This window comes from Ovis canadensis, chromosome 6, assembly GCF_042477335.2.
Source record: "Ovis canadensis isolate MfBH-ARS-UI-01 breed Bighorn chromosome 6, ARS-UI_OviCan_v2, whole genome shotgun sequence".
NCBI classification, from domain to species: Eukaryota; Metazoa; Chordata; class Mammalia; order Artiodactyla; family Bovidae; genus Ovis; species Ovis canadensis.
The window spans coordinates 59614330-59635383 of record NC_091250.1 but is presented as its reverse complement, the minus strand read 5'-3'; the positions used below and the strand labels follow the sequence as shown (position 1 = coordinate 59635383).

The 21054-nt window shown below is 38.8% G+C and overlaps 1 protein-coding gene across 2 annotated transcripts in view; it reads left to right on the top strand.

Moving 5' to 3' along the window:
- PPARGC1A (PPARG coactivator 1 alpha) overlaps window positions 1-21054 on the top strand; it is a 106419-nt gene that overhangs the window by 77674 nt on the left and 7691 nt on the right. For both annotated transcript variants that reach the window (XM_069593787.1, XM_069593788.1), the window contains exons 8-12: window positions 7589-8507; window positions 9070-9174; window positions 9325-9445; window positions 19599-19720; window positions 20052-20203. In XM_069593787.1, the coding sequence (XP_069449888.1) occupies window positions 7589-8507; window positions 9070-9174; window positions 9325-9445; window positions 19599-19720; window positions 20052-20203 (1419 nt within the window). The remainder of the gene's footprint in view (window positions 1-7588; window positions 8508-9069; window positions 9175-9324; window positions 9446-19598; window positions 19721-20051; window positions 20204-21054) is intronic.

Here is a 21054-nt window from a genome sequence, read left to right as displayed (position 1 = left end):
ATTTCATGTAGTACAGCCTGAACTAATATACTTTATAAACTGAAGAACTTCAAATGAAAGTAGTTTATAATGATATTTTAAAAAACAGCATAGTTTAGTGAAGTTGTGAAAAACCTTGGCTCTGATATTGGACAAACCAAAGTTCAAATTCTGGATCTACCCCAATCTAGCTGTATGGCCTTCGGTCAATTTAATTAAATTCTGTAAGATTCAGGATGCTTTGTATCAAATGAAGCTGATCACAGTGCCTACATCTCATTGAGTCACTGTGAGGATTAAGTGAGATAAAACATGAAAAAAGCTTAGTCCAGTGCCAGCATATGTGTTCAATTAGCTATTCAATTACTAACTCTACATTAAATTCATCTATGGAAGTCACTGTAACTTTCATCTCTTCAACTTTGGCTACCTTTACCTCTTTCCTTTCATTGGTCTTAATATTATCTCCTGTTTCATATATGAAATTATATATTATTTTATATAAGTATTCTTTTTATAGTAAAATCTCCCTAATTTCCCATGAAATTGAACATATACTGCTTTTGGTATGGGTGTGAGATTTACCAAATCAAGATAGAAAGATCTCCCCTTGGACATTGATTTGCTACTACAAGTCCTAGAGGCTAGGCACTCACTAATAGGCACTTCACATATATCAATATTATTTTTTGACTGTCTGTCCGCTTAATTGTTAGGGAAAAAATGTTGATTCTAGCTCTGTGGTAGACCCTGGGTTCAAAGCAGGTCTGTCTGACTAGAGATTATGGCTCTTTCCTGAAGCCTGAATTTTAAAGATAGTGGTGGACATCTGTTATGTTAAATAGGTTTTATTTCACTTGCCAAGTGTCATTGATTGGTATTGGCTGCCAGAAGCATTGTGTTGAGAAGGATTCTAAGGCCAAGTCTGTTCTCAGTGGGAATGTCATGATCAATTAGTGATGTCTGCCTCTGGGGCACCAGAGAGGTAGACAGGATGGGGATGGCATTCAGGTTGTTGATTTGTTGATCCTTGCTGTATACATTTAATGCCTGTAGTTACAACAGAGCACATGGATCAAGCTGTTACCCAGGCCTTTCTTGTGTCTTCTTTTTCTTTACTCTTGCAAATTTTAGTGAAATTTTCCAAATGTTTAAGTGAAAATGTAAAGAGTCAACAAAATTCTAAGACCTCCAGAATAATCCCTTGGCCCCATCTGCAGAGTCTTAGGGGAACAGGAGGGATGAGTTAGGAAGTTTGCTTTATTAGGTATCACCAGCTGGTCTGACTTTGTGTTTGTCCTAAACTAGCTCATTTTGGCTGATAAAAAAAAAAAATGCGTCTCTTTTACAGGTGTAAAAACTAATTTGATTTCAAAATAACTTAGTAAAGCAAGATGAGAAAAAAAGAGAATGCTCTTTTGGCAGAAGGCATTTAAATCTATTGCATATGGAGATGTTCAGAGTGTTAGAATTTTTGTTTCTGAAATGGGAATGGCAAAGCAATGTCAGCTCAACACGATGATGGTTTTAACCACAGGACATGAAGGAATTTGATTTAGGTAACAGTGAGTGACAACCCCTCCCCAATTTTTATTTATATATATGTGTATATATAGTACATATATGTGTGTGTGTGTGTGTGTGTGTGTGTGTGTGTGTATACATATATATATATATATAGGGAGTTTCCCTGGTGGCTCAGTTGTAAAGAATCTATCTGCCAATGCAGGAGGTACAAGTTCGATCCCTGGGTTAGGAAGATCTCCTGGAGGAGGAAATGGTAACCCATTCCAGTTTTCTTGCCTGGACTTAGGAGCCTGGTGGGCTACAGTCCATGGGGTTGCAAAGAGCAGGGCGTGACTGAGCACGCCTGCATATAGGTATATATGTATAGACATGGATATGTATTTATAAGTACCTATATATATAAACGTTATTGTGTTACTATAAAAGTAATAAGAATTAATATAACTATTTTCAAACTATTTAGGAAGAAAGAACAAAACCGTCAGCAGTCTCATCACCCTAACACAGGAGGCCTTAGTAATGTTTTCCTCCACTGACATGTATGTTTTCCCCATGGTTCTCACGATAGTGGACTTCTGATTTCCTGTCCTTTTAAAAGGTGATTTTGCTGGATGGAATATTGACAAACAGCATACATTTGCTATACCCTCTTGCTATATACATCTTCTGTATGTGACTTATCTGTGGGGAAATAGAACAAAGCAAAATATGAGAAGAAGTTGTTTTTTTTTTTCTTTTTTGGTGGTAGTAGTTGGTAGTTTTAAAGGAAAGCCACAATGACAGAGAACGAGGAAGTGATTTTGACAGGCCGTATAATCCATTCCTATGGCTGAAGAAGCCAAGAAAGGGAGACCCAACAAATTCTCTTTACAGCCCATTCCAGTGTTTGGCAACTTGTCCTGACAGGAATTTCTTCCATATTTCAAGCATATCCTTCATCCTCTTGTTTTAATCTCATTCTTCTTGCCTCAACGTCTGAAAAGTGCCTCAGTTTTCTTTTCTGGAAATGGTACTGTCTAATTTCTTTCAAGCCAAGGATAGCAAAGCAGTTTTCTCTCCCACATCTACTTCAGGGGTTTGGTGAGAGACACCCTGACAACTTCTCCTGCCCCAGCTCTGTGGGAAAGTGCCTGAGGGCCAATGGATAACAGCTCTACATTTTCCATGAGAAAGCTGGGGCATTAGACACATGTCATGGGAGACACGTCAGACACATGTTCTGAAGTTTTTCTGTAAGGCCAGTTTGTTCTGCAGTAATCAGGAGTGACATAAGAAATGCTTAAAAAGCAGGAAAGGTGGGCGCTCCATCAGTCAGAGTGGACATGCCAGCCTGGATACCAGAGCAGGGTGTGGGAGAGGCCCTCTGTGCCAGGGGTTAACACTTTGATTGCTGGCTCTTGTAAAGATCCAGTGAGTCTTGGGGAAGTTAGGGATGAAGAAAGAGTACTGGAGGAATAGCAGTAAACTGTTCATACTGATTGAGTTTCAGTCCTTCCTATGCTCCCTTGTCACCCACTCCGAGTTCTTGAAGCCAAAAGTGTGTGGGTGAACTCAAGTCACACACCTGTTTGCCCAGTCCTCCTCCTTTGGTAAGTTTTTAAGAAAATTAGAAAATCATCTTCTCATTTTCTTTCCTTGAGAAATCTTTGAATTGGCATGTAACATAAGAAAAATCCTACTGTCAAACTCCAAAGTAAGTCTCAGATTTAGCAAGAGGTTGTGTCAAATGCAAACCATAAGACTATGTAAACTATTAAAAAAAATCTTGCTGAAGTCTTTGGCTGGATAGTGGAGCACAGAATACAGAATAGAGGACTCACCATTTATTAGAGTCATTCAATTAAACAAACCAACCCAAAAGAGAACTCCTCAAAGGAAATCGTTTTATATCACATAATGAAACACAAAACCAAACCAAACTTGTCTCTGACTTTTTTTTAAAGGTTTGCTTAAAAAGATAACTGGAGAGTGTGTACCACTTCCTCCAGATTTGCTGTGCAGAAGTGCATAAGTGTGAGTGATGTAGAGGTACTTGTTTATTATAGAGCACATTTCAATGCAGTAATCATAAATATTGCTAAGGTTGTGCTCTGTTGAAATATGACCTACATACTCTTGATTGTTTGTGTTACGTGATTTGTCTGACACCCATTACATTCTGGGTAATAGCAGCCATTTGTTGCTCTGCACAGCAGGCTCTTTTGACAAAAGAAAATAGGCAGCAATAAAAAAGCTATAGTCTGAATTACATTCTGCACAGTGCTGCACTGCTGAGAGTTTGTGCAAGTGTGTTAACAATGTTCTGAACTGCCTCTTGTCAGCCTTCAGCCTGTAATGGCCATCTGTCCTCACATAAATCTATCAAAACCTGCTAAGTTCAAGAGAGAGCATGGAATATACCTTGTACTGTCAACACCAAAATGTACACATTCCCCAGAAAATCAACACACAGGAAATAATCCAGAGGTTATGGGAGGCATTAGCACTGTTGATTTAGGCTTGTGGGATGAAATTGAGAGGCTGGCGATTAGTGGGAAGATGACAGGGGTAGTGGCATTGAGGAATTGAGTATTGACTGCCCTCCTACCACAAGGGAGAACCTTCTGGATGGAGGAGATGGGGTTAGAGAAATCAAATTAGTTCAGGAGCAGCAAAGGGTTCCCTGTCCTGTCCATGGCTCCTAAACTTTGGACATCACATTTAGAAGAAACAACAAAAAAAATACTTCTGACACTTCTGCTTCACTTTGTTTTGCTTTGCTCTGGACCTCAGGAACTCTATCTGGAAATAGATTTTCAATGAGACTCTGGTCCCACGAACTCTTGTGACCCTCAAGATGTCTCAGTCTTGCTTTGGGATATTCTCCTTGAATTTAAGAAATTTTCAGTTAAAAGTAAAAAGTTTACAGAATGATCTGAATTATTTTTTTCCTGTCCGCCTATTCCTAATCCAAAAATAACTTCCATCAACTGAGTATTATATTTGATTTATTGAGCAGTGCCAATCGAAACTTATCAGCCCTGATATTTTCACTCATAAGGTCTATCTGGTTATCTTATGGTGTTTCTGTAAATTTTAAGCAGATACATAAGAACATGTACTTTCTGCAGATTTTAAAGGGTGATCTCTTTACGAAGTCCTGAGGGCTGAATCCCTGAAATGCCAGCATTTGGTAGGCTATTTGGCACACAGTAGGTCCTCAGTGAATGTCTATTTAATCGCCACGGCCCATCTAAAATGTGAAAGACATGAAAGGCTTTGTTTTTAACTCTAAGAAACTACTCAGGGTGTCGGCACTCCCAAGAGCAACTTGAGAATCAGTTATTTAAGCGATAATGAGCTTAGGTACTAGGACAAGGGTTTCAAATGTTCAAGACGAAAAAGAATTTCTATATTTAAAATCCCTAGATAGCTGAGCTATTTTTAGGACTAGTCTCTCTTTAATAGTGGCCTAATTTGGTGTTTCTGAAGTTTGGGGTTTCTTTTTATAAGTCTACAATGTCAGTCAAAATACATCTACCTGAGATCAAGGCAACGGGCCACACAGACACGACAGGACCGTGGCTCTCCATAAGTGGTCTGTGAACTGTGTCATTAAAAATATTTGACCAGCTTCCCAAGTGATCCTTGGGCCACTGAAATAGAACACCTATGAGTAAAGGAGGATCTAGAAAAATAAAAACGAGTGAAACATTTTGCAAAAATAAGCGCAAGCAACATTTCCTCTGAGAGCTGCTAATCTATTTGAAGAGACAAGATATAATTCACATTCAGAAAGAGATAAGTGTGAAAATATAGCAATATCTGATAAGTGAGTGATCCTGGCAGTAAATTATTAGAAAAGTAAAAATTACCCCAATTCAGAGTATCATGAAAAGATTTATGGAGTTGTATTTGAGGATGTTGAATGTCATTTCCTCTAATTCAAGGGCTATGTCATTTGGAATATTTGACTGTTATTTACTCAGTAAAGAGAGATTATTCATCATTATTTCTTTGAGCATCTTAGCTTCCTGTGAGAAATATTTGAGATCTTGTCATTTCTTTGCTGAGAACTGGTATCTTTAAATTTGTTGTAGTGGTAATTGAAGGCAGGAGAGCATGTAGCAGTAACAGAAATCGGGGTATATGTATGTGGCAGTGCAAAGGGTGGAGGGAACAAGGAGAGAGAGAGGAGGGAGATAGATAGGGAGGGAAAGAAAGAAAGAAAGAAAAGCAAGAGAAGAAGATAGAATGAAGGGAAGTAGGAGGAGGAGACGGAGGAGGGGAAGGAAGAGAGAAAATCGGCCATAGAGGAATTTCTTTAGATTGAGCAAAAGATACACTTGTCTATGAAGAGAGAACACAAGAAGGGTGAGGTTCATTCAGTAATGTTAGCTCTCTATTATCTCTAAGCAAAGAGTAGGGGGAGCAGGCATACAGTAGGCTGCTAATAAAGGGAAGATTTCTGAGACTCAGATGTGTCACAAAGGAAGAGCAGTGTTTGCTTCTCTTTGTGTTTGCATTTCCCTGTCTTTCTGAACTGGGATAGATTTCCACAATCACACCTCTTTGTATTTTTGTTTATGTCTTTCCCTCATTTGGGGAGAATTAGCTATGTATGATAAATATTACCAAATATTAGTGTAAAAATATTTCATTTTAATGAAAATATTAATTTCCTTTCTTTCTTGTAAAGTAGGGGAGAGAGGCATGTCTTCTTGTTCATACCAAAACTTCATGTGGCTGTCTGTGACCTACTTGTGTGTGTATATATATATATATATATATATATATACACACATATATTTTTTTTCCAGCAAGGTAGAATTTTCCTTGAAATGTGCAGTTGCCTTAAGTCTCACCCCAGGCTTCTTAGCAGACTTGAAGTTCTTTTTTGCTGAATAGCATTCACCCATCCTCCTAAATAAAAAGTGTATTGTAAACTAAAATGTTCCCTTGTAAGCATAAAGTCATTTGAACTGCAGCCTGCCCTTCTTCAAAGTTCCTTCAACTCTGCAGCCCTTCCACAGTTCTTCTTCCTGGGCAGAAAGGGCTGAGTAGGACTTACTCGGGGTGAAACTGACAGAGCCAACCAGCCTTCACATAGTCTCCCACGATGACTTCTCCTGGAATTTTCTGTCCTTCTGCAGAAAAGCAGGAAAGGCAACAATGTACAGATGTCCCCCCTTCTTCCACTATTTTCTCTCTCTTTTTTTTTTTAATTAGCTAATTGCCAAAGCTTGGATTCATTTCAGTCCTTCAACCTCATAATCTACCCCGACGTGCTGCTCAAAATGAAATGGTCCACCAGCACTTCAATATTTAGTGTTACTGTTCACTTAGGATTCTGTGGCAGAACCATATTTTAGACAGAATGTATTAGTTATGCTTACAAGAATGTATTATACCTACATTAGCCATGGTTTACTAAGTTAATGAACTGTGGAGACAACGAATCATTCCTGTCAGGTTGTAGAGTTATCTGGTGCCCTGCCTTCACAGACCATATTTTACTGAACTTACTTTGAAGTTGCCTGTGTCATCCCCACCCTGCCCTGCATTTGCTGCCATCCCATCTTTTTTTTTTTTTTAAGTTACCTAATTCTTTGACACCACAGGTAGAGATCTTTCATTGTACAAAAATTCCTACTCCTCTTGCATCCTCCCCAGTGTTCTTTGCAGACAAACATGGCCAAAGCCATTCACTGAGTCCCTTGAGTACCACTGCATTCGTTTTCCATAACACAGTCAATAGGATACCCTTGTGAACCTGAACTTTGGTCCTGCCTGGTGGTGATGTGTTCGTGTTTCCTGGGAAGCAAGATCTGTTAGCATTGGCATTTGAAATACAAAATATCAGGGCTTTCACTGCAGTCTTGCAATGTATATCTGTCTTTCCTTGGTGACAGAGGCTTCCGGGGACAGAGTCACTTTTTCAGGTCTTATCAGGAATTTAATTTCCTTTGTTTTTCTATGAGTTTTAACCATTGACTGAAATCTCAGGGAAGTGAGGAAAACGTATCCTGGCATTTAACAACATTCTGTCTCTTTTCTTTCTCTCTCTCCTCGTTTTTTTTTTTTTTTTCTTTTATTATCGTAGGCCTAACTCCACCCACAACTCCTCCTCATAAAGCCAACCAAGATAACCCTTTCAGGGCTTCTCCAAAGCTGAAGCCCTCTTGCAAGACTGTGGTACCTCCACCAGCCAAGAAGGCCCGGTACAGTGAGTCTTCTGGTACCCAAGGCAGTAATTCCACCAAGAAGGGGCCCGAGCAGTCTGAGTTGTACGCACAGCTCAGCAAGACCTCTGTGCTCACCAGTGGACACGAGGAAAGGAAGGCCAAACGGCCCAGTCTTCGGCTGTTTGGTGACCATGACTATTGTCAGTCAATTAATTCCAAAACGGAAATACTCGTTAGTATATCACAGGAGCTCCACGACTCCAGACAACTAGAAAATAAAGATGCCCCCTCCTCCAACGGGCCGGGGCAGATACACTCTTCCACAGATTCCGACCCGTGCTACCTGAGAGAGACCGCGGAGGTGAGCAGGCAGGTCTCTCCCGGCAGCACCAGAAAACAGCTTCAAGACCAGGAAATCCGAGCCGAGCTGAACAAGCACTTCGGGCATCCCAGTCAAGCTGTTTTTGACGACAAAGCAGACAAAACCAGTGAACTGAGGGACAGTGATTTCAGTAATGAACAATTCTCCAAACTACCTATGTTTATAAATTCAGGACTAGCCATGGATGGCCTGTTTGATGACAGCGAAGATGAAAGTGATAAACTGAACTCCCCTTGGGATGGCACGCAGTCCTATTCATTGTTTGATGTATCGCCTTCTTGTTCTTCTTTTAACTCTCCATGTAGAGATTCTGTGTCACCACCCAAATCTTTATTTTCTCAAAGACCCCAAAGGATGCGCTCTCGTTCAAGGTCCTTTTCTCGACACAGGTCGTGTTCTCGATCACCATATTCCAGGTCAAGATCAAGGTCCCCAGGCAGTAGATCTTCTTCAAGGTAAACCTTGTCAAAACCCACCCAAAGCCTAAGATATCCCCAGGAATTAAAAAAAAAAAAACAAACAAACAGCATTTAAAACCCACCAGCATCCTAGCCCCTCAACAACATGTTCCTGGTGCTCCAGGAACTAAGGAGATTGTTGTTACCCATACATTCTTCCCCATCTTCTCTTAAATCTGTCCTCATTGAGCACAGCACATGAACCAGTCAGACCAGAGAGAGCAATCTGCAGGAAACTTGCTCATCTAACTTTTTCCATTACCTGGAGAGCTGCTCAGTGCAGAATAGTTGAGATCCATGCAAGATAAAGCTGACAGTGTACCAGGCTGGCGTTCGGCAGCACATCCATAAGAGATGTTGCAAGAGAACATGTCACCACTCCCAGACCTTTAAGCTGACTAGAGGTTCACACACTGTCACTGGGAAATCTCACTAGTAGTTGGGAACTGAAAGCCGGTTTATGTTAAGACGGAATTCCAGGGGCTACTCAGTCATGCCAATAAACTGGAGTTCGCTGGCAGTTGCAAATGCCCTTTTTGTTTTTCCTTCTCTCTCTCAGATCTTGCTACTACTATGAGTCAGGCCACTGCAGACACCGCACACACCGAAATTCGCCCCTGTGCGCAAGGTCACGTTCAAGATCGCCCCATAGCCGGCGGCCCAGGTAATGATGCACGTTCACTTCCCTCCGTACCTCTTATCCCTCAAGTAGATGACAAAATGTAGTCCAAAACCCTGCCCCCTCCCTAGTTATGATTCATTTTGCTCGTGCAGATGGAGGTGGTTGACTTAATGATGAAGTTATGTTTCTCAGGTATGACAGCTACGAGGAATACCAGCACGAAAGGCTCAAGAGGGAAGAATACCGCAGAGAGTATGAGAAGCGGGAATCTGAAAGGGCCAAGCAGAGGGAGAGCCAGAGGCAGAAGGCAATTGTAAGCAGCCTGGAGCTTACTTTCATTTTACAGAAGGGTTTCTTTTTTCTCTCTCTCCCTCATTCTGGGGGGATGTGATGGGCATAGATTAGAAAATATGGTAAGGATGCTGTTAGAATATGCAGTACTCAGACCTTTGGCTTTAGCATCAGTGACACCTTAATCCCTCTTAACAGTGATTATTGGAAAACAAAATAAGTCCATGTATTTCTCCTCCATACTGCCTGTTTTTCACTCATCTGGAAGCTCACTATTGCTTTTGACTTTTGTTTCTAAAAATAGAAGGAGGAGAGATGTGTATGGTCCCATTGATCTAGAGGATGAGTTATTCATACTGTTCTCTGCTGCTTTTTGTTCTGAGTGGAAAATGAGGAGGTGTCACTGGATGGTTTCATCTTTTTTGGCAGATGTGAGGGTTGGGTTGTCCATGGAGAGACTGTGTTTGAGTAAGATTTAAAAGCAGTGGTAGAGAAAGATTTGCTAAGTCCCTACTTCTTCCTTGTGCTGGCTCAACACATCAGATGTCCACATTTCTTATGAGCTACTTTTCAATAACCTATCATGGATTTCAGCACCACTTACTGTAGGAGATTGTGTTTACTTGACACATAGACACTACTGACCCTTTGGGATGAGGATCTAGATTATAGGAGTCTAGTTCATTCTGTTTGTCAGAACTTAGAAGGCAAAAACTGGGTCCTCCAATTGTCAGCATCCAGTACTTGTCCCAGGCAGACATTTCTAGTTGATTAAGGAACTGTTTCCCACTGAACCCCAGTAGAGCCTTAAGGACTTTCACAGCCTGGTGCTCCACCATCAGGCTCAACCATCACAAATGGCACTGTTTTTGTTCACTGCAACTGCTGTCTGTTAGCTTCTAAGTATCATTTCAGTCAAGATCAGCTTTTGATACATCTTGCATACAAGCTAACCAGGGCTTGCGGCTGCAGCTGCTAAGTGGCTTCAGTTGTGTCACGCTCTGTGGGACCCCACAGACAGCAGCCCACAAGGCTTCCCCGTCCCTGGGATTCTCCAGGCAAGATCACTGGAGTGGGTTGCCATTTCCTTCTCCAATGCATGAAAGAGAAAAGTGAAAGTGAAGTCCCTCAGTCATGGCCGACTCTTAGCGACCCCATGGACTGCAGCCTACCAGGCTCCTCTGTCCATGGGATTTTCCAAGCATGAGTACTGGATGGGGGTGCCGTTGCTTTCTCCAACCAGGGCTTAGGGAAATGATTTTTTACTATAAAGTTTATATGGATATGGTACCTTTAATACAACCAACAACCATCAAAAAATCTTGAGAAACCTACATAAAAGAGCTAACTAATAAAGTCCAAATCAAGCATAGGCCAACAGTTATCAGCTGGAGGAAAAAGGTTAACTGAGAGGTTTGTTAACTCAGGTACTCAAGGAAAAAGAAGGGAGAAGTAATTGAATATGTAGGCTAAAGGTCTAGGGCTTTGCTACCATTTAACTTTGAATCTACCTAAGACCAAATTAAAGGCCTTGTGAAAATTATAGCACTTTCCTTCATTTTTCTCAACTTTCAAGTTAGCTGTAATATTAAGATCTACCAGAGTATCATTAGTTAACATTTAACAAGATGAATGAAAATGGAAAATTCAGCTTTTCTAATTTTGCTGTTTTTAATTAATAGCCTCTTGAGTAACTATAACAACTCACATTTACAGAGTGCCATATAGTTTACAAAGCCCTGTAATATGGCACATTGCAGTTCATATATACCAAAGAGAGTCATGTTGAGTAAGCATGTAAGTAAGTAGCTATTTCAGTGTTTTCAAATTCATATTTGATGAAACTCTTCATGTGTCTTCCCAGAAGAGTGACACTAAAGAGAGAAGTTATTGTATCATATGTTTGCTCATTTGCACAAAATGTAACACAGCTATAACCAAAGCTGAGTAGATAAATATAGATAAATGGCATGTGGTTTTATTATTCTTTCCAAAGGTAATATAGTGCCAGATACTTACTTGGGTGAAGAAAGGGAAGGAGGGCTCCTTTTGCTAGTTTGGCTCTTTGCAAATAGATCAATACTGTGATTCATCTGTAACATACTCTATATTCCATAGATGCCAGAGCCAAAAGCACCCTTGAGGCCACTAGCCTCAGTTTGGAAGCAGATACCACCCTGCCTTTCCTTGGTGTCACAGATGTTAATAAGTTCCTTGGTTAATTCTTTGACTAAGACAATCTTTATCAATTCCCTTTGAAAGAAGGCAATTATAGTGCAAAATATCAACTTGACATATATTAAGTCATTATAATTAACTAGATGTTTGTGAGAATTTTGGCTTTGAGATTTTTATTTTTGTTTTTAAAAACCAAATTAAAAAAGAAAACTAAGACAGAGAAATTATTTACTAGCACAGTGACCCATAGATAGTAAGAGATTAATATAAAGATTTGGGACTTAACTGTTAAACCAGTTAACCGGTTGGACAATTAGATGGTATTTCTGTAAATATAAGTGAAAACACATGACTGTGTGAGAGACATTTGTTAGGTACCTGGGATATAAAATTAGGTTAAGACTTCATCCCCACATCTTAGGGAGCTTCAAGTCCACTGACTGGTAAAGATATGCAATGTGTTCATTGCTGTCATAGAGAATGTATCTAAGTACTGAAGTGGCATATGGGTGGGCACCCAGCCCTGGGAATGAGGGAGGGCATCCCTAGAGAGTGTGAGATTGATGTGAAATCTAAAGGGAGGAGAGGGCAAAGGTTCTTTCCATGTGAGCTGTGCAACGAGGTAGCCATCAGCCAGGAGGCTAATTAAGCTAGTCCCAAATTTAAATGCACTGTGTGATTGAATTTTGAAGATAGTACCAAAAAAAAAAAAAAAAGAGTTTAAAATACCTCATTAATACTTTTTATGTCAATGACAAGTTGAAACACTAATATTTTGGCTGTACTGAGCCAAGTAAAATATATTATTAAAATTAAATTTGTTTCTTTTTACATTTTTAAAAATGTGCCTCAGAAAATTTAAAAATTACATATGGTACATTATATTTTTATTGCAAATAACTATTCTAGGCAGATACTTTAGCTCATACTAAGTCTCTGGAAAAGAGCAAGATATATTGGGAAACTGCTAGTCATTTAATTATAAGGCTAGGGTATGGGAGAGGCAAGAGGTGAGTCTAGGGGGCTCCCCAGTAGCCAGATACTTAAAGGGTCTTGTAAGTCATCATGAAGATTTTGAAGAATATCTTGAAGGCACAGTGGAACTGTTTAATGAGGTTACCCTTAGGAAGTTTTTCTGACTGATTTCCTTCCTCAAAATGATCTGCTTTTTTGTGCCATAATGTGTTTGCAAAATGTATTTTAATGGAGTTGAGCATGGAGATAAAGGCAGTGATTTTTGACTCATTTGGCTAGATTATCTTGAAAACTCATTCAGGAAACAGTTCAAGGAATTAGGACAGTTTGCCTAACTTGGTCATGTAGGTGATTTTCATTCAGATTTCTGAGACACTCTTAAAGTCATGAATGAATAGCAAATTACATTTGGAATATCTTGGGTGGAATGCTGATTTATTCATTAATTCAGATCAATTTTATAATCAGGGGATAAGCAAAACAGAGACTCTAGAAGGAAATGAAAAAAATGTTACAATCGTGTAATAGGTATTTTACAAAGTTAACCTTTGCTTTCTTGTCTTGTGGTCCCTACTGACTTTTTTTTTCTTTAGTTCCATTAAGAAGGAGATAGTGTAGGTCATCTATCAGGTTTTTACTTTGTATGTGTCCAAAAGTCTTTATTCAGACCAACTTCAGTGCATCAAATCAGACAGCTAGGAAAGGACTAATAATTAGTAATTAGTATAACACAGAATCATATGTTGTGGTTGAATGTTGTCATTGTATAAATCGCTGCTTTCCTCCAGTTTTCATCTAAATGACCTCAAAAACCACTCATTCTCTTCTTTCCTCAGTCTCACAGGCTTGAAATAATTCAGGTTATATTGGAACTCTGCAAGCCAGAGTTTAGTATTTAATGTCTAACTGTCACTGCTCTAATTTCTCATGGAGTTCTAAGTCCAACTCCATTTGCAGTCTCTACAGTTTCCTGCCAGAAAACATGATAATAGGATGTTAATTTAAAGGGCAAATCTAGACATTATGAAATGGCTCAGTGCTTAAAACCAAAATCAGATGTGCTTGGACAATGACTATGCCATTTCTTTTCTCTTCTCCATTGGTCAATATGCAGCCTAAGAGCCAGAAACAGAGGCTCATTCCTGAAAATTATCAGCTTCTTCCATAGGAAAAAAATAAAATACTTGTCTAATTTCTCATAGTTATTCTATGAGAAAATGTTCTGTTCAGGCCTTTTCAAGAGCTGTTCCGTATGGGTGAATATGTTATATTATGCGTATAAATGCACTATTTAGAAATTTTCAGTTCTATCAAAAGTAGTTATATGTGCTCCAAGTCTGTAGTTTTCATATTTTCTGACTCATCATGGTGTTTACTTGCTCTTATTTGTGTATTAGCTCTTAAGGAGACTAATCTAGATTTTTAAAATTAATTTATTTTTTAATTGAAGGATAATTGCTTTACAGAATTTTATTGTTTTCTGTCAAACCTCAATATGAATCAGCCATAGGTATACATATATTCCCTCCTATTTGAACCTCCCTCCCTCCTCCCTCCCCATCCCACCCCTCTAGGTTTATACAGAGCCCCTGTTTGAGTTTCCTGAGACATACAGCAAATTCCCATTGGCTGTCTATTTTATGTATGGTAATGTGAGTTTCCATGTTACTCTCTCCATATATCTAACCCTCTCCTCCCCTCTCCCCGTGTCCATAAGTCTATTCTCTATGTCTGCTTCTCCATTGCTGCCCTGCAGATAAATTCTGCCCTGCAAATACAGAAGATTTATTTTGTATATATGCATTAGTATACGATATTTATCTTTCTCTTTCTGACTGACTTCACTTTGTATAATAGGCTCTAGGTTCATCCACCTCATTAGAACTGACTCAAATGCATTCCTTTTTATGGCTGAGTAATATTCCATTATGTATATATACCACAACTTCTTTATCCATTCATCTGCCAATGGACTTCTAGATTGCTTACATGTTCTAGTTAAGACTAATCTGGATTAATTCAAATTTATCCAACCTTAGATAATAGTAGGCACTTACTGAAGCACAATACTTTGGCATCTGTTAGAATTCAGTAAATGTTAATCTCAATACTAATTTCCTTTTCTTGTTAGTCAAACCCTTTTTACCAAGAATTATTTTTTTTATGAGAAACAAACTGTCGTATGTTTTCCCCAGCTAACTGGGCAGCTCTGCACTCTTTCTGATAGAGATTTTGATACTGCAAAGTCAGTTAATTCAGTCATTTTTTTTCTTTATTTATCCCCTGTCTTGATATAATGATGATTTACCATACCTGTTAATGCAACACAAATCTTCAATTTTATTATCCACCCCATCAGCAAACTAGCTTTTGTAAAACTTAAAGCTAAAAGATACTTGATAAATGTCCCATCCTCCTTGATAGTGAAAACTGGTCTGAAAATCATTTTTCAAGGAGCCTTTTTTCAAAGGTTTACAGTTCCTCCAAGCCTTTAAGAAATTGGAAATGTTATTAGGCATTTTGATTTCTTTTCCTTTCATCTCCTGTTTAGAAATTAATGTCTTGAAAAATTGGCTGCAAGTGTTAAGGTTTTTTAAAGATATGGAATCTATTCATCTGTCTAATAAAACTGCAACATGTTAAAAATAATCGATTCTTCGCTAGACCTTTTGGCCAGTCTTGGGAAGATTTTTATCTTTGCTTTTTAGACCTTCAGATGCCTTATAATTTCATTTTTTTAACACTAGTAAACCAATCACTCTAATCATTTTCTCAAATGAGAATTTCAACATGTATTTAGTCTCTGATCTTTGTAAGGTAACAAGACGTGGTCCCATTCCTGTGTAATATAGAGAGATTGACAGTCAAATAGGTGATTTTAAGGGATTGTGGACCAGCCATTTCTATTTCTGTCTCTCCTATCTAGGTTGTATCTTCTTTTTACCACAGAATGTATCAGTATCTGATATAAAAGGTCCTCTGGTTTATTTTCTTTGTGGGATTATTGTTGCATATAGTTTCGTATAAAGAAGCAATTCAGAGACTATCCCAATATGTCTGCATATGGACGTGCATATGGTCGATTTTCGCTTTAACTTTGAATTTCCTTGAAGATGAACATAGGCTGTGTGTATTCCTATAATGGTAGCTGAGCAGTTTCTTTATGATGGTTCAAGTTTTTTACACTCTCTTCTACATTCCTCCCTCCTTTTCCTCTATACAGTAGTAACCTGCCTAAAAATGTTCATTTAAAAAAAAAAAAACAAAACAGTGCATAACACTCATGCCTGCAGGCGCCAGGAAGTTTAGATAACAGTCCCATCAAGTTCGGCTGTTTGGAGGGAGCTGGCTGCATAAATAGAATGGAATGTGATGTGATGATTCCTTTGTTCAAGTGTAAGCATTGCCCTGGGATATCTCCCTCTATATTTATTGACCTCCAGGATGTGCTGGGTACTCTGCAACCACACAATCACAGCCTTCAGCCGAGACATACAATCTACATGGAAGTAAATTGGGCAGCCCACTCTGCCTGCTATACTTCATCTGGTCATTTATGTAGGCTCAATAACTGCTGTCAAAGAATTGTGTTTTACCAGTTGCTTCAGCAGAGTGAAAAAAGTGAGTCCTTACACTTCACCCTGTAAAGCAAATCATGGAAACCTTTGTTGGTACACCCAGCTGAGTTACCTGGGCAAAGTTTTTCCTATGATAAAAGCACCAAACCTGGTTTTCATTCTCCATTGTCTTAGAGACTCTCAGAGAGTAAGGGCCATACTTGGGCACCTTTGATGTAATGAAAGGTATGGAGCTAGGTCTTGAAAATGATTAGTTGGCTATCGATTGATTTTTCAACAAATATGCATTGAGAAGACTCTTGTTTTGTGTACTCTTAAGTAGTTGACAGGACTGATATGGTCACTGCTTTCATAAAGTTTTCATTGTAGGGGGATATAGACATTGAAGACACTGAACACTAAATAAACTATTAATATTTAATTATAATTGGGCACAAGGGGTTTCCCACGTGGCTTAGTAGTAAAGAATCTACCTGCCAATGCAGAAGACATCGATTTGATCCCTGGGTTGGAATGATCCCCTGGACAAGGTAATGGCCACCCACTTCAGTATTCTTGCCTGGAAAATCCATGGATAGAGGAGCCTGGTGAGCTACAGTCCATGGGGTCACAAAAGAGGTAGCAACTAAACAACAGCACAGAATTACAAAAGAGAAGTAGACTGTTCTATTAGAGCAACTTATAGTAGGAACTAAAACTCATCTGAGGTCTCAGATAGGAAACAGTTGTTGAATTCACTGTAATTCTAGACAGTATGTATGTTGATGGAGAGGAGGGTGGGGCAGCGTGGAAAGGATATTCCAAGTAGCAGAGAAGCACCTTATGCAAAGGCCTTAGGAAAGGAAGGAGCACAGTATATATTAGGGACTGATGGAAGATCAGTGGGGCTCAAAACAGAGGAAAGGAAAGAACAAGGCGTGTGGGATGAAGCCCAAGATGGAGACAGATCCAAATCCCAGATCTAGACAGAAGGACCTGGTAGATTCTGTTAATGATTTAAGTCTTTCCCTAAATGTTGTGAGAAAGCATTGACATGTTTTAGATCTTAATTGGCATGATCCTGTTTTCTTAATAAAAACTATTCTGGCTAAAGTGAACAAATAAATTGGAGGAGGGTAAACAGCAGACAGGCTATGGTTTTTCCTGTGGTCATGTATGGATGTGAGAGTTGGACTGTGAAGAAGGCTGAGTGCCAAAGAATTGATGCTTTTGAACTGTGGTGTTGGAGAAGACTCTTGAGAGTCCCTTGGACTGCAAGATCCAACCAGTCTGTTCTGAAGGAGATCAGCCCTGGGTGTTCTTTGGAAGGAATGATGCTAAAGCTGAAACTCCAGTACTTTGGCCACCTCATGCAAAGAGTTGACTCATTGGAAAAGACTCTGATGCCGGGAGGGATTGGGGGAAGGAGAAGAAGGGGACGACAAAGGATGAGATGGCTGGATGGCATCACTGACTCGATGGACGTGAGTCTGAGTGGACTCTGGGTGTTGGTGATGGACAGGGAGGCCTGGCGTGCTGGAATTCATGGGGTCGCAAAGAGTTGGACACAACTGAGCAACTGAACTGAACTGAAACAGCAGACACAGGATCCAAATTAAGAGGCTGTTATATTAGTTCAGAAGGACATGCTGGCAGCTTGATTTAGGGGAGATGAGATCAAAGGAGCAGATTTAGGAAGTAAAAATCCACAGGACTTAAGGAGTGATTGGATGTAAGGAGGGGACTAAGTGGGGAGAATTAAGGAAGGTCCTTGGGTTTTTGTCCTGAATAACTGGATGGATGGTGTTAACTTTACTGATACAAGAACATTGCAGGAAAAACCCAGTCAGAAGAGGATGAATTAGAGAGTTTGGTTTGAGTAACGTTGGTCTAGTTTGAGGTACCTAGGTGACATCCAACCTGGGGTGTCAAATAGATAGTTGGTTATTCGAATCTGAAGCTCAGAGTAATTTCCCTGATGAAAATGAAAATATGAGTTCTGCATATGGTGAAAGAAGACGAGACATGGATGATCAAATCACCTGGAAGGATTTCAGGATACGTCTATGAATTGTTTTCAGTGGTATTTCACACGCATTTATTGATTGTCCTCTCTTTGCCAGGTCTTTTGCTAAATATTGGACTCATGAAAAGGACATGCATTCAGTAAATAACGTAGGATATCTCTTTGCCTTAAGCCTAAATGACTTTTTTTTTTTAGCATCTAAGACAACATATCCTAAGCACATCCAGAGAAAACTCTTAGGCAAGCTAAATCTGTGCCTTAGTCCTATGATTCCTAGTTTCTGCCTCCATCTAACTTAAATCTCTCCAACTGTAAGTTCATTTCATTCTTGTTTGTCATCGATAGATGTACAGGCTAGTTGATAAGGACATTCGTATTAACTTCTTACATTCTTGAAAAATCTTTTTTTCAGTTTTGAGAGACATGATCATCTTTGGCCTTATCTTCTTGAAACAAGAAATATAGGATTATATCTTACACTGAGAATGTGTTCTTGTTCTTCAAAAAATGAATCCATTCTCAGGCTATAAAATATTTTTCCCGTGTTTTGTAGGTTATAAATTGCTGTTGACTTTAAGATTATGATGATATGGACTCCACTTGTGAAAATTAGGCCACACCCTTCACATCTGTTCCTGAAATAAGATTCACTGGCAAAGTGAAATTTATAGCCTCTTTTATAGCTCTGATTCTTTGGAGACCCATGGCTTAAAATGGCCTATATTTTAAAACTGTATTTTTAAAATTATTGTCTTTGGACCACCTGTATCAGAGACACTGGGGTATACTTGTTAAAAATAAAGATCATTGAGCACTATCTTCCACTTTTTTTTAATATAGCTGGAATAAACTCCAATAATTTGCATTTTAATAAGCCCCCCAGGTAATTTATATTTATGCTAGAGTTTAAGAATCAATATTTTGAGGGATATCAAGATTTATACATCAAACTATCATGCTGTACACCTTAAATTTATACGGTAATGTACATAAGTTATTTGTCAATAGAAATTAAAAAAATGCACACATTTTATAATTCTGAGTTAAGGAGAAATTAAATGGTTTTGCAAACCAGGTCAGTTTCTTACCAATTTTGAAGATTAATAGTGGAGTCACAGTTGTTAAAATATTTAATAGATATTATTCAGCTCTTTAGTGATAAAAAGACCACTTTACACATTTTTTTAATAACACATTAAATTTCATGTTGTAAGACAGAAAAGGTAGAAGAGAGTGAGATGCAGCAAGTGAAATTAGAGAAATGGAAAGTAAAACTTGGTTCAAGCGTAGCCTTCCGTTAAGTTTTAGCGTGTATTTTGCTTTAATTGGCAGGCCGTGGGGGTTCTTGTTATGCATGATTGTGCCTTCATAAATGGTTCTGGCATCAGTGTCTTTCCTATCTTCAGAACTAGCAAGTCTCTTCTCACTTCCCCCTCCAGGAAGAGCGCCGTGTGATTTATGTTGGTAAAATCAGACCTGACACAACACGGACAGAACTGAGGGACCGTTTTGAAGTTTTTGGTGAAATTGAGGAGTGCACAGTAAATCTGCGGGATGATGGGTGAGAATCTTCAAGATTATTTCTTGTTTAGAAGCTGACATATGTAAAAAATTATGGCCGTAAGATTACCAGGATGGGAATGCTTTGACAGATGACATGTTGAGTTCAGAACCTTATTTATTTTCTTTCATCCCTATTTATTAATCTTTCTAGTTGAGATTTCCTGTCCCAGAAATAAGTATTTAGCAGCTTGACAGGACAATCACACTGATAAATGGATGCAGTGGTTCAGAGGCTGGCACCAGCGAAGTCTCCAAAGTGGAAAGGGTTACAGTCATATATGCTAATGCTTCCTCACTGGCTTTGAACTTTTCCTCTTTGTCTGTTGCAGAGACAGCTATGGTTTCATTACCTACCGTTATACCTGTGATGCTTTTGCTGCTCTTGAAAATGGATACACTTTGCGCAGGTCGAATGAAACTGACTTCGAGCTGTACTTTTGTGGACGCAAGCAATTTTTCAAGTCTAACTATGCAGACCTAGGTATGGATTTTACTGTACATAGAATGAGGAATCCATAATGTTGAGTTCAAAATGGAAACATATGTAAACTGTAGGCACATTGGGTCAAACCATTACTACCTTCTACTAAAGGAAATATTTGAATACAGATTTTTATCCTATTATTTTTTACTTTTTAACATATGAGATGATTTCAGAAGGGGCTTAGATTTTGGTGACAAAGAGAAACAGATTGTTTCTGTTGCCTGCCCAGATGCTGAAATTCTACACTGTTTGTGTGTCTTTGTGTGTGTGGTGTTATATTTGGTAGGTGCATGTGCTGTTTGTTTGTAATCTCTTGTTGCTTTTGTGCCTACCCTGAATCCTTTTATACAGACTGTAGCACTGGCATCATTGCTTTGCAGAGCAGAATATGGAAATATTTTATTCTTTTTTTCCTTATTATCTCACCAACTCTTAGAATGGTTAGCATTTCCTACAAATTGTACTCAGAGGAAAAAGTAAAATTCTATGTGCTAAATCACACTATACTTTCTTTAAAACAAAAGAAGAAAATAAACCTGCTATTTTTTGAGTGCTTCTATATGATGGGTACTGTGCCAAGGCTTTGCAAGTATTTTCTCAGTTAATTACCAGAACAAATCCTAGAAGTAGATATTATGTATTATCATCCCCATTTTACAGATAAGGAAACTGAAGAATAGATAAGTATTCATCTTTTCTGTTATAAAAATTGTACCGACTCAAGGGGTAACATTTGGAAAATATACAAAGATATCAAGAAAAATAGTAAAATTACCTATCAGCCTATCACCTAGAGATAACTACTGTTACCAAGTGAGTAACATGCTGTTCAGTATTTTGTCTCAAAA